At 44.3% G+C, this 13554-nt stretch overlaps 1 protein-coding gene across 1 annotated transcript; it reads right to left on the bottom strand.

The window, feature by feature from the left end:
* Positions 1 to 1372: 1372 nt before the first annotated feature.
* LOC144741970 (sphingosine-1-phosphate transporter MFSD2B-like) lies at positions 1373 to 12050 on the bottom strand (the record flags this gene model as incomplete). The annotated part of the gene is given in 15 exon segments (XM_078624463.1): positions 1373 to 1402; positions 1536 to 1713; positions 1873 to 1994; positions 1996 to 2017; positions 2753 to 2775; positions 2777 to 2863; positions 3018 to 3101; positions 3496 to 3579; positions 4004 to 4125; positions 5087 to 5177; positions 6753 to 6934; positions 7011 to 7089; positions 8884 to 9007; positions 11712 to 11836; positions 11925 to 12050. Coding segments are annotated over 15 exon segments (1479 nt in total), but the record flags the coding sequence as incomplete, so codon positions are not given.
* Between the last annotated feature and the right edge of the window lie 1504 nt (positions 12051 to 13554).

Below are 13554 nucleotides of genomic sequence, written 5' to 3'. Positions count from 1 at the left end.
TGACTGGATCCAGACAGGGCCCTCTGCAGCTGTCGCTCCGCTGCAGATGAAGTTCTGTGTATTTTTGCCCGTATTTGCCTGATCAGACATGATGTTTACATGATGCTGCTGTGGAAGAGATTCATCGTTCATCGTTCTGGTTGAACGAATCCTTCATAAAAGTTGATTTCATCAACTGAGATGAAATGTGTTTGTTGTGGACCCGTTTCCACAGTGAATAACACCAGAATGATAAAGAATTTATAGAGAAAGAAACATATTTTCATAGAAATATTGATAAAAGACAGGTGATGGACAAATGTATCTGTTTTCTGTGAAATTGCTGATGCTGTTTACAGACTTTTTAAGACACACTGACTGGATGTATGTACAATACAGCAACATATGAGACAAACTTATAAAACAAGGTGTTTTTTTTTGTTGTCATGAGAAAAAATACAGTTTCACCGGTGAAATAGACAATCGTCAATCAATCGTCAATCATCCAAAACTTCCTGTAGTTTCAAATTCCATTTGCCCCAAAATATCAAGAACAGTACAACCCACGTCGTCAGCCTCCATCAAAGTGAATAAATCAACACTTCTTTTGAACAGGTTAGAATTCTGATTTATTTCAGGGCCATGTTTTTTTTAAAGGTGTATGTAAAAACCAGGCAAGTGAGTGTACATTTACATCCGAAATCTTTTATCAACACCGATAAAACCAGAGAATTCATGGCACTTAACTATTCTGAGTGTCTGTTACTGTGCTTTTACTTGATTGTCCCGGTCCTGAAGCTGCAATGTCCTGGGATTGAATAGAAAACCATCAGGTATGTTAACAAAACAGTTGTGGCAGGTGCTAAGCACACAGATGACCAGCTGGGGGGCGCACTACACCCATGATTGTACAATATTAAGAGCACGAAAGAGGACCAGATTAAGTGTTTAGGATATATACAAATACACTTAATTTTGTTTGATTTCAGAATAGTCATTTTGCATTACAAGTGCGCTCTCCTTTGTACATCAAATACTTTAGTTTCTCAGCAAAGAAACACAACAACGTATTCTATCTAGGAACCTCTACAACATTCATTTCATCTTCCTCATCAACCTCATATAATCATGTATCATAAATAAATAACAGTGTTGTAGAGCTACACAAAGCAAAAAAAAAAGATATACATTCATCTGTATAAATAAGGGAATCTTATGTATTATACTATTTTAGTAAGATGACTATACAGTACATGTTCATGTGAAAATGAAACAAACATGTTTATATTAAAACAACAATTTCTCAGTGTAATATACACTAATGAAAAAAAACTCCCAGACGCACTGCTGGAATATGTGTCTTGGAGCTCTGGATCATATGGTGCTCAAATCCTCAGCTGTTCTGGAGGAGATGCTTTGTTTCCTGTGGGGAGACAACAACATCAAATCAATGAAAAGTCCACGTTCAACGCATCACTACATCAGAGAAGTAGTGGCAATAGTCCTTTAAAGCAGTATAATCCATCCTCCCTTGTGTTCCTCCGGTCTCGACTCACCCGTAGCTCCTCCAGATGGAGTTTATTCCTGAGCCGCACTTGTTCGCTGATGGGATAGAGGAGCAGGATCATCAGCCCCGTGACGATGAAGGCGACTGGAGCGGCACCGATCAGCAGCTTCAGCGTGTACACCACAGGAGCAGGCTGCTTGCAGGCGCCGGTGTCATAGCCTGCAAATCTAACACACGACGCAAACATGTTCAGAGAACCCAAGCAGACACCAGGAGCCCATGCAACCCGCTGTACCACCGCGTCGCCCCCACACAAACCAGTGTCAAACACACGACATCCAACTGAGCACCTGACTGGTTGGATGGACTTTAAATCGTCGACTTACTCCAGGCACAGGGTGGACACTCCCAGAGAGATGCCTGCTGCGAACTTGGTGAAGAAGACGTAGAATGAGTAGAAGATGGCTTCATGGCCTTTGCAGTAGGGATTGGCCAGTCTGAAGTCGTCCCACCACATCTGGCAGCATGGACCTGGGTCCCGACACACACACACACACACACACACACACACACGGAGAGTGAAGGCGCCTGCGGATGCACATCTGTGGTCGTCTGCGGGATTTTTCTGGTCACGTGTCCTTTGTGACGCTTCAATCATCCTACACAACCAGGCGAGACGGTCGCAGCTGAAGAACGGTCTACTTACAGCTCTCTGATAAAGCTGAGGGCTGAAATTACAGGGCTAATAACATGACTAGATGATGAGCAGCAGGCGTCACCCCTGGCGCTGCCCCACAAATTGGATAAACAATCAACCCCTTCCAAAATAAACATGCCCCCATGGGAAGGGGCCTCTGTAATTTGGGGTTTTGAGGGGAGGGGACAGGAGTTGAGTGAAGATCGGAGGAGAAGTCTTGTGTCTGCACTGGCTCCATGATGTTACATAAGATTTATGGCCGACAGCACCTTTAATTCATGAACGTGACATCACTTCATTGACCGTGACCTGACCCCTGACGGGACGTGATCGAGCACAGTCACCACAAAGTGGATGTTAGTGCATGCGTAGGGTTTGTCTGATGCTATTTTGCATCCGGCGGGCGGGGGGGGGTGGGGGGGTGCAGATGGCAAGAGGCTACTGAGGATACGAGCAGACTAGAGCCCAGGCAACGAACACAGCTGCTGTCTGACAAGTTCCTGAACAAATATGAACGTTAGTTGATGCACCCAGGAAAAAAAAAAGAAATTCATCTGATGTTTTCTCACCATGGAAGCAGAAGCGAAGCGGCCCACACTGAGACCAGAGGAAACCGCCACAACGTAGGCCACCACCACGTTGGGAATGAGCACCAGCATCATGGTGAAGGGCATGATCCACTAGCGAGAGGGTCAGAGGTCACATGTACGGTGTGGACAGAGACAGACTGTGATCTTTGCTGGCATCTGTGCGTCGTGTTTTCCAATCAGCCCACAGGTGCTTGTATTGAAATGCAAACAAATGAGGTAAACCAAATAAAGACTGTGTTCTCACTGTGATTCCGCAGAAAGCAGCTGTCTTCTTCCCAAAGCGCTGGAGGAACCATTGCCACAGTGGAATGCTTATTACTGCAGAGAGCTGTGAGCAAACAAAAGACGGAGATGGAACTTTATGTAATTACGATGACTGCAGATTAAATTAAAGAAGAGGTGTCACGTTTTATTTTACTTTTTACTTTTGAGACATAGCAGTAAACCTAAGTAACATACAGTAACATCACCTGGTTGTCAGCTGTCTGTGCAAAACGGCAAAGAAACACTACATTTTTTGTTTTAAAATCCCGTTAACATTGACTGGAGCACTCCCTAGTGACGATCATGAACAAAAATCTGGTTATACTTTAATTTTCACCACAGCTCACAGGACAACATTAAGTACCTCCAAAATACAAACATTTCACATAAAGAGGACTAATAATAATTTGCTAATTCGCCTTTGCACACATCAGAAGCCGTACAGAAGCCGGACTCACCAGGATGGTTAGCACAATGTTCTGGAAGTGATCCTTCAGGTCAGCGGCGTAGGTGCAGAAGAGAACAAAGTTGCTCTGTACCAGCTGCAGAAAGCAGAGATCAAACTTTCAGGTGTTTGTAACTTCCTCTCAGCAGCTGACAGTTGTTTTGCAGCGATATATATTCCCACTCGGGGTTCTTGTGCATGACAGCTGACAACTCCACCGAGGTGAGAGGAAAGCACACAGAAACAGATGCAAAGAAAAGGGAGAGTCTGCCATGATCTAAAGGATCTGATGAGGCAAAACAGACGAGGCCGACATGTGACTAACAGACAGTGAATGTGCTGTGCTGGTTAACACACTCAGGAGCCCTCAGTCCTGGAAGCTGCTGTCAAAACCCTGGAGCTTTCTGTAAGTGCTCCTCTGCATTGATCAAACCTGAGCGCCACTCACTTTCAGGACGGAGGACCGGCTGCGTTTACTGTCATAACCCGGGGAGTGCTTTACGCATGCTTGTGCAATTTACCTGAATGGCGACAGTGATGAAGAGGAAGGCAGCGGTCAGCGTGAGGTACGGCCCGTGTCTCATCACCAGGATGAAGCCCTGGTGGAACGGGATCTGCTTCTCCGTCTTTGGGGCGTATGGATCTGAAGCGGGGAAAAAGAAGATGCGGCATATCGAGTAACATGCAGCAAGTGACAGTCGATGGATGCGTCCTGGAAGTGACTCTCCACCGCAGCGAATGTCCTACTGAGATTGTTCACTTTGGAGTAGAACTAAGGAGACGTTCATTGATGCATCACATGTATATTTGAATAGTCCCAGAAATATCAGACAGTGAGGGAGGATTGAGCCGACAAACATCTTTGAAACATATCCACAAAAAAGTCATCAAAGTCAACAAACATGGCTGCAGGAAAAAAAACCTGCAATAAAGAAGCCTGTGACGAAGCATGACCTTCATCCGCTGCGGTACTGACATTAATGAATGCACGGGCCAGACTTTGAGATGCACTAAATTCAAGGTCAGTAAATGTTTGTCTTTATTTGATGGTTCCGCACTGGCAACTGAAAACTAGGACAGAGCTCCAGGGATGATATTCATCAAAAGGCCACAGGGACGCCCGCAGGCGGCTACATGTGCCAACAGTTTACGTCCTAAAATGTGTTCCATTTAATGCCTATTGATTTCAACACAGATAAATCTTTAATGTGTAAAAACCCTCCACCAAAGTCGTTTGTACCCATCAGCATGTGCTAGTTTCTTGGTGGAGTTCTGCTTCTTTTGTGCACATCAACTTGAGCTCTGCTTTGTCAAAAGAAAAAAATGTAAAAAAAAATGTAAAATGTAAAAAAATGTAAAAAGATGTTAACACTGTCGCCTCATATCTGGTCATCTTGTCATCAGAATAATTCTGGTCTTTTGCCAGAGGTCCTTGGCAAAACTTGAATATCCACCTGATATCACAGTTATGGCTCTGCTACATTTCGAACGTGTTCTCTCTGTGATCATCTGTGACGGGGTACCCTGCCGTTTGCCCGTTGACCAGCACAACCACGACCTGTAACCGGAGCAATGCAGATGATGATGAAATAAATAAGTCTCACCATCTCTCTCTTTGACTCCGAGGAACATCACCACAGTGCAGATGAGAAACACTCCTCCTATAACACCCGCAGCGATCATGTACACCTCCTTCTGCAGAGAAACACAGCAAATATGTAGTTACTGAGGCCGGGGGAAGATGTTGGACTGGACACGTGTCATCACACAGCAGTGACAGATATAAATACATGAAATGCATCACGGCACACAGGCAGGACAACAGCGAAACTTGTAATTAGATCGGCAAGTCATCCGGCGAGCACCTCGGGGACACATAACTGCGCCCAGATGGCCGTGAAGTGGTGGTGAAGTGTTGGCGATGACAAACCCAACTCAGAGGGGTTGTGTGTGAGGAGACCTTTCATCTCAGCATCGGTTGACCCGGTTAGCGCCACGGAGAAAGAGGCACAGCCGGATGACACGAACAAGAGCGAACATCATCCATCTCCTCTTACAAAGACAGAGCGAGGTAAGTCTATTCTGAGCGCTTCCTTAATCTTTAATTCATAATGTTCCCAAAATGTCTGAAAAATTTAAATCCTTCATTTCAGGCTGTTCAACATCCACACAGGAAACAAATGCCACATTGCAGTGGTTGTCAGTTTATTATTAACGTACATTTTGGACTTTATAATTATTTGCACTGTTTGTTTTCTGTTCCGGCTGCAAAATCTGCACATTTAACTGAACAAATAGGAGCATAAACAGGAAGAAACCTCAACCAGATCTGTGTCCCAAAATACAGCAGCATGTACTCTCCCGACAGGAACCGCTCTGGCTTAAACAACCTCTGTTTGTTTGCTATTTTTCCATGTGGCTCAGCCCGCCGCTTCGTCATTATTTATGCACATCAAACGCTCCCTGCCTCTGAGGGCAGACGGAGTTTGCCTCGACGGTGTGCCACCCTCACCAGCGACCACGGAGGAATGCGGCGGCTGGCTGGAAACGTTTCTGGTGGGGTGATTGTGTTGCTCCGATAGGGTTCAACCCAAATCCATTGGAAGGGAACCATTGGATCCCGAATAGCCGCGGTTCAACCAAATTCCAACACTAGACCAGTTTGGATGTGTTTTATACTCTACTCTAACTAAAACGCCCCATGCTCTGGAAACTAGAAGATGAACAAGAACGTGTCCTGATGCAGCAGCACGGTGTACTCTAACTAAAACGCCATCCGCCCACTGACAGTGGGGATCATCACCATCAACCGCGACCCATAACCGGTGGGAGATGACGAATGTATGAATGAATGAAAGTGTCCTGACGGTAATTGTGACGTATTGAACACGAGGTGCCTGAGTCAAACTTTGTGGGTGAGATAAAAATAGCAGTAATGACTTGCAGGCCGAGGAGCCCCCTTCAGTGAGGGGCCACCGTTTTGGAGGGAGCCCCTTTGTGGTCATGAGAATGGTGGTGAGGATGTCGGCTTCAGATTTCAAACAGTGGCTTCTCCTTTCAACCCCACGGTTTAAAACATTCTGGATGTCAGAACCTGCGCACGTCTTGAAATGTGGAGTCAATTTCACACAATACTGCTTTTCATTCTCCATCACTTCTCCTGACCCGGGGATATTTAGTGAAACCACCTTAAGCACACAGCATTAGGATTTATTTTCGAGTCTGCGGCCTACTTCCAGAGCACCTGGGCTCCAGCGCGGTGACACTTACAGAGTGTGACAGGTAGTCCTGGGAGTGCACCAGGCTCTTGACGATCTCTGCCCCGCTGCTGTTTCCAAGGTGACCGGCAGACATGTTGTGAGTCGGGCAGTGTTTCAGAGTGTGGGCACTGGCCACAATCTGGCCCTGAATGGCAGCGCCCACAAGTGTCCCCAGCACCTCCATCGTCATGCCTAGGTTCACACGGACGAATCAGTTTCCAGAACAGTCGCAGGAACAAAAAGCATCATCAGCTGCATGTGATCTTACGGTAAGCAGTGGCCGAGTCTCTTTCCTTCTGGTCGGTGCTCAGGAACATGGTGAGAGCCGAATAAGGCACGTGGAAGCACTGAAACGGAGCAAAAAGAAACAGCTAGGGACAACTCCAGCTGCTGACATGCTGAATGGAGATGGTGACACCCTCTAAACATCAGCATGTAGGATGCTGAAGGTCACATTCATCTCCAACCACCACTTGGTCTGGATGATACAGAACATTTGGACTGACAGTCAAACGGGAACACCCATGATATCTTAAGACATCTTTTATCTCCAAGTTCCAGTGAAAGAGGCTCATGCAGAATATAAGCGATCGTTGCAGTTTCCATGCTGGTGAACCTCAGCGCTGTGTTTTCTCCTCTCTCACCACCTCTCCCAGAGAATAGACGGATAAACCGAGTCCTGCTTCACTTTGTAATTTACACAAGCGCTCATTCAGCACTGCGGCTGAACAAGCATGCATAGCCACGACGAAAATAAACACGCGGATGCTGGTGTTTTTTACAGCCGTTGGTTTCATAAAGTCACTTTCGGACTGGATACAAACAGTCATAGAGTGGAGACGGTGTGATTGTTCAGTAAAGGATGAGGTGAGAGCAAACACCTTAGGGATTTACAGCTGATTCAAGTTGCATCGTTCTGCTTTCTGAACTCTGTTCGCAGACCAACTGTGAGGCAAAGGATGGACTTGACAAAATCTTACTGTTCTTCCTTTTGGTCTACAAAGCACTAAATCAGGGGTGTCCAAACCGGTCCTCAAGGGCCGCTTGTCCTGCAGGTTTTCCATGTCACCCTGTTCCTACTTCACCTGAATCAGTCTCTGAAGTTCTGCAGAGGCCCAACAACGAGCTGCTGATGTGAGTCAGGTGTGTAGGAGCAGGGTGACGTCAAAAACCTGCAGGATAGGCAGCCCTCAAGGACCGGTTTGGACACCCCTGCACTAAATGGTCCAGGACGGACATGACTCCTGGACTTATTAACTCCATCTGAAGTATCCAGACCCCTCAGGTCATCAGGGACAGGTCTGCTGTGTGCTCCCAGAACCAAACAAAGCTTTCAGTTTTTATGTCTCCACACCTGAGGTCTGCACAAACTGTCGATTCATTTAAATCAGCCTTGAATACGTTATTTGCTGCAGCTTTTACCTAGATTCGTTGTCATTTTAATGATTTTAAAAACTTGTCTGAACAATGCACTGTCGCTTTTATTCTCCTGTTTTATCTGTTATATGTTTTAATGAACTTCTATTTATGTGTTTAATTTCTGTCTATAAGTTGTCTGTTTTTCATTATTGTTCTTTTAAATGTATTTTCTGTTGATGCAAAGCCCTTTCAATCGCCTGCTGTATGAATCGTACTATACAAATAAATTTGCCTTGCCCTGCCTCGCCTTGCCTACCAACTCGCTCCACACACCCAGAGACAATGAAGCGAGGCTAAAAGTGGTACCCAGCATTTACCCAGAAAGAGGCTCCTGGAAGGATTCACCATATACTTATCAAGTAGTTAAAATGACATGCTATTACAGCTGGCCACAGTGGGTTTGCAGCGGTCGACACACATGTAACACGGGTTCCCCCAGAGGAGAGTGGAGAGAAAAGGATGAATGGTCCCGACCATAACATCAACAACCTAAAAAAACTTGGAGGTGTGTATGTGAGATCTCAGGGTCGTAATCTGCTGCATATCTCAAAGCGTAAATCCCACCAGAAGCTGACGTGACTAATAATCTGCACATCAAACTTCAACATATGCTGCTGCGTTGGTGCTGAGTGTTATGTAACCTGGGTAGACAACGCCCCCCGTCCCCCCCCCCCCGGGACTATACGTGTTGAACGAGCCGTGCAGTTTGCTGAGCTACTTACGGTGATGAGGGTTTGGTAGAGGCAGAAGAAGCCGAGATACCAGATGAACCTGCCGCTGATGAAAGGGGGAACGAACCAGAGGTAGAAGTAGGAGACCACCAGGAATGGAGTGCAACCCACCATCCTACGGAATAAAGACATATGTCTGATGAGAATTTTATGAAACTTCCCAAAACCGCTGGAGGCAGATGGCCACCCACCCTGAGCCGGTTTCTTCCCTTTAAAGGGGATTTTTCTGTTGCTGCTGGTATTGTTGCTTGCTTTCTAATTAAATCCTATAAAGATGTGCTCAGTATAAATAGTGCCCTGAAATAACTTGTAGGATTTGGAGCAACACGCATAAAATTTCCCTAAAGAATAGAGTTATAATACGGGTTTACGACTTGTTTCAAATGCTTCTCGGAAAGCACCAGCAGTCTAAGCTGGGTGTCGGGATGACAGCAGTTGTATTGCAGTTATATAATTGTCATAGCTGATTAAATATCAGCCCATAATTCTGGCAGATCGCTGTGGAGCTAAGCTGCCTGCAAAAATTAAAAAGGTTGTTGTGTGACAGAAATCAGCAGGGAATTACCAGAGTCCTTGAAACTCATGCAAATGCAGCGTGAAGCCATTCTGCTCCGTTCTCTGGACGCGGCATGTATCATTCACAAAGTACACAACTGATGTGTGTCATTGCGGTCGAAGTGAACAGCTGCACGTTTCAAAATAAAGAGAAAAAGGCGGGTTGCAGATGACAAACATCAGTGGAGCATCCATCTCTTCTTTCTTTGCTCTGAGGAGACAATTGAGTTAGTTTGTCATGTGAGTAACCTGAACCTCTCTGCGTCCACCACCTTCTTTTCACCCTCGGCATCCACAGCCTGGAGTTACTAAAATACCGTCTAAAAAGGGTGGAATTTAGGTGACTGTGACAAAACCAGCAGGGGCTCTGACCTCTGACCTGCTGCGCACCAGGAATAATAAAGAGAGAAAGTGGCAGAAAGAGGCAGAGTGAGGCCGGGAGCTGTCATTTCTAGCATGGTCCAGCCCAGTCTCTTCCCTCTCCTCCTGATTGTTTGCTTACACAAAGGAGGCTGACAACGCTGGTGCTGCAGTATTGACTGCTTGGTCATGGGCGGCGATGAAAGGACCCCGGGGCTGGTAAATGGGACAGTTAGAATGTTCCTGCAAGATGACTGTGCCCAGAGAGGCGCATCAGAAAAACACTCACACACTTTCTCACACGTCAGGCCAGCATGAATACACGCCCATCGCTATCATTGCTGAAGTCTTAATTAAGCTGGAACCGGTCGATAAGGGACTTCTTTTCTAGCTGAAATGTCCCGGACACTTTGAGCAGGTTAATTAGATGAGGTGCAATGGAACATAGGGGATTTACAAGAGGTCTTCTAGGTAAGAGTGTATTTATACTTCAACCATGGAGTATTTGTGTGATGTCTTTGCACAGAGGTGCATTTATCCATCATACCCACATCTTTAATTTTGGACGACTGGAAGATTACCAAACATGTGGCATATGATGTTGCAGTGCTTTTTGCATGTCAGTATATCTGCAAGTGAGTCCCTGAATGCAATCCATTTGTACCCTGTGATATGAGTGCTTATACTCTCAATAATTTACTTATCATTATTGTCACTTGGCATTCTTCAAAGGAGACAACTTCACAGAGGAATAAGAAAAAGTTGGATGCGGGGAGAGATTGCAACAATCATGCATGAATGCAGCACCCATGGGGGTCAAATGACTCCATCCTGAAGAACGTTGGGCAAAGATACAAATCAGTGTATGTCTGGTCATTGTGACAGTCAGAGGGGAGCGGCATTTCCTGCTGAAGGGACAGAAGGGACTTTCCACATGGAGCAAAACTGAGGGCGTGTCCTGCAATCTCATCACAGAAATGGGTGTATGCGGGCATATTCAGAATACCACATATACCACACAAGATATTCACACCAACACAGGCACTTCCACGAGCCAGGACCACACACACAAACAAACACACGCACACACACACAGCTTGCACTTGCCACAGGTCATCAAAGCTGATATAAAAGCCATACGCATCTGTCTGAATGCAGCTCGTCGGCCACAGTTGACTTGGTCCACTTCCAGCAGGGTCAGCTGGTATGTAATCTATGGTATATAATGCCATATACTCACCGTTTAAAGGCAGTGCAAAAGACACATTATATATAAAACTGCCCACACAAATGCGTATATAGTCTGCAGTAAATGTGAATGATGGGAAATGTGGCTTCGTCTAAATTTAAAGAGATCATAATTACAAATTGTAATTGCATTCACACAGAAAATACGTGCCACAAGGTGTTACATAAAATTGAAATGTTACCAAGAAGCACAGAGGCTGACACTGTACTTCCTTTTCTATTGTTCACTGGAATCAAATATTCAAAAACAACTGCACACCCGCTAATCACGGAGGCTACAGGGCTCACTGGGACCATTGCCATCTGCCACAATGTCATTAAAACACAATTTATTTCAGGTTATGTTTTCTCTCTTGTTAATGTGTTTGTGTGCATGTTTGTTAGGATCATGCAAAAATTGATTTTCATAAAACGTTTTGGAGGGGTGTAACACGATCCAATGAAGAACCAATGAAGAAAAACCAAGAACCAGATGTAGAAATTGTATAACTTCCACAGTGTATTCATAATGCTAGAAACAATCTAACACTGTTAACTGATGTCATATTATTACCAGTTAAAATAACTGGACTTCATACGTGTACGATTGAGGGCAACACGACAGACAAAGAGAAGAAATCATGTGAAAATACAATGGTAGGGGGTCCCACTCTCACCATGGCATGAGTCTGCCAATCTTGGTCCATCTGCTTTTTGTGATAAAGAATCCAACAATAGGATCAGTCACTGCCCCCCAGGCTTTACCGATGAACAGCACCATGGACGCCTGGAAAGCATTGATCTGTTGAGCAGAGCCAAGACAGATTTAAGTTAAAAACACAGAAGTGTGATGAATCTGCTGATTATGAGTCACTTTCTCCTCACCGTACCTGTGCGACATCAAGCAGGTAGATTTGCAGGAAGAAGGCCGTCGCACTGGAAGCCACCTCCTTGGGCGCGCCGCCAATGGCAAAACACAGCTTACTGCTCAATGTCAACTTCTGACTCAGGTCCGTCTGTTAGGACAGAGAAAATTTAATACAATGGTGTCCTTAAAGTTCAGTTCGCTAACTGGGATATTACATTTTATCTGCAGGAAGCATTCCTACGATAAATCCCATGAGTCAACATGGAATGTAAGATTACGAATGCCAACGACAAAATGATTCATGAAGCACACTGCCACAGGTTGACTGTACCATTACCATTTAAAGACACATATAATGAACTAAATGATTACGCAGTTGTGGAGAAAAACAGTCCATTGTTTAATTGCCAGAAAAAAGTGGCATTCATTGAATAGTAAACATTCAAGGTTAGGGCGTTACATTCCTCAGTTATTGTTCTGTGAGACTGTTCCTGGTAAGAGGAAGTAGGCCTCAAATGTGTGGGATGTGTGATTAGCCAACAAATTACATAAGGTTGAGGGTTTGCGTACCTCGTTAAATGTGTTTTGCCAAAGATCGGACGCAGATGGTTATTGTTTATCAATGTCAAAAGGGATTAAAGGAATCTCAATAAAAAATATTTACAACGCCTGGTTGCTAGGCTAATCAAGCTTAGCTAAGCTAGCTAAGCTAATGTAATAAGACAGCTCTCTCCTTATATGTAAATAATAAGCCTTTAAACTTTTATACAAAGAAGATATAACTAGCACAGTCTAGTGATGAAGAGATGAATAGGTTATGATCCCATCCAAGGTATCTCTTGACTTCTTCATAGAAAAATATTAAAAAAAAAAAAGAAAGGAAACAATGTCTGTGAATCCTGTTCTGTCTTCCTGTCTGCCGTGTCATTTCATTGTTTTTTTTAAATAACTTTCAAACATTTAACTGCACTGTAGCGACATTAAGCCTAAAGTCATAAAACACTTCTCAGACAGTAACTTGAGATATGTTGTGTCACTGAGATGAATTCACATTGTACCCAATCCTATTCTGTTCTAAAAATATCTTTGCTTCTTTGTCAAGTCATGTCGTGATTCTGTGAATGTAATGAAAACACCACTGGAACTGAACTGAAAGGCTTTTCATTACCTCATGTTTCACCTTCACTTCGTGTTTGTTAGTGGCAATAAACACCTAAGCTGCTATTACACTTGCTAACACTTGGGAACTTGCTAACAAATTCTCTGAAAACACAGATCAAACAACCTACAAAAAAAAAAATAAATAAAAACAGACCTACGAACCACAGGACTGATCTAATTTAAGAACAATTTTAAAGGGGTCTGTTCGTTATTCATATTTGGAACGAAACTAGCTACTTGCTAGCTTACGTTACAGGTTCTTACATTATCCTGCTGTGTGTAAGTACATTAGCAATAGTTTAGACTTTTTAAATATATTATTGTGTCTTTATTTGTCATCATCTAAAGTGTATTTCCTGACTAAACATAGTTTGTGCTTGTATAGATACAGTGTGGTTGCAGCAACAGCCGCAGGAGCAATTCATCAACATCCACAAACCAGCTGAGCAATATACACAAAGCTGCTCTTTGCAGCGTGCTTGCGTGCTTTT

Source organism: Lampetra planeri, unplaced genomic scaffold (assembly GCF_965212315.1).
Source record: "Lampetra planeri unplaced genomic scaffold, kcLamPlan1.2.h2 scaffold_790, whole genome shotgun sequence".
NCBI lineage: Eukaryota > Metazoa > Chordata > Hyperoartia > Petromyzontiformes > Petromyzontidae > Lampetra > Lampetra planeri.
The sequence above is the reverse complement of the archived record's forward strand: the minus strand, read 5'-3'. Positions and strand labels throughout refer to the sequence as shown.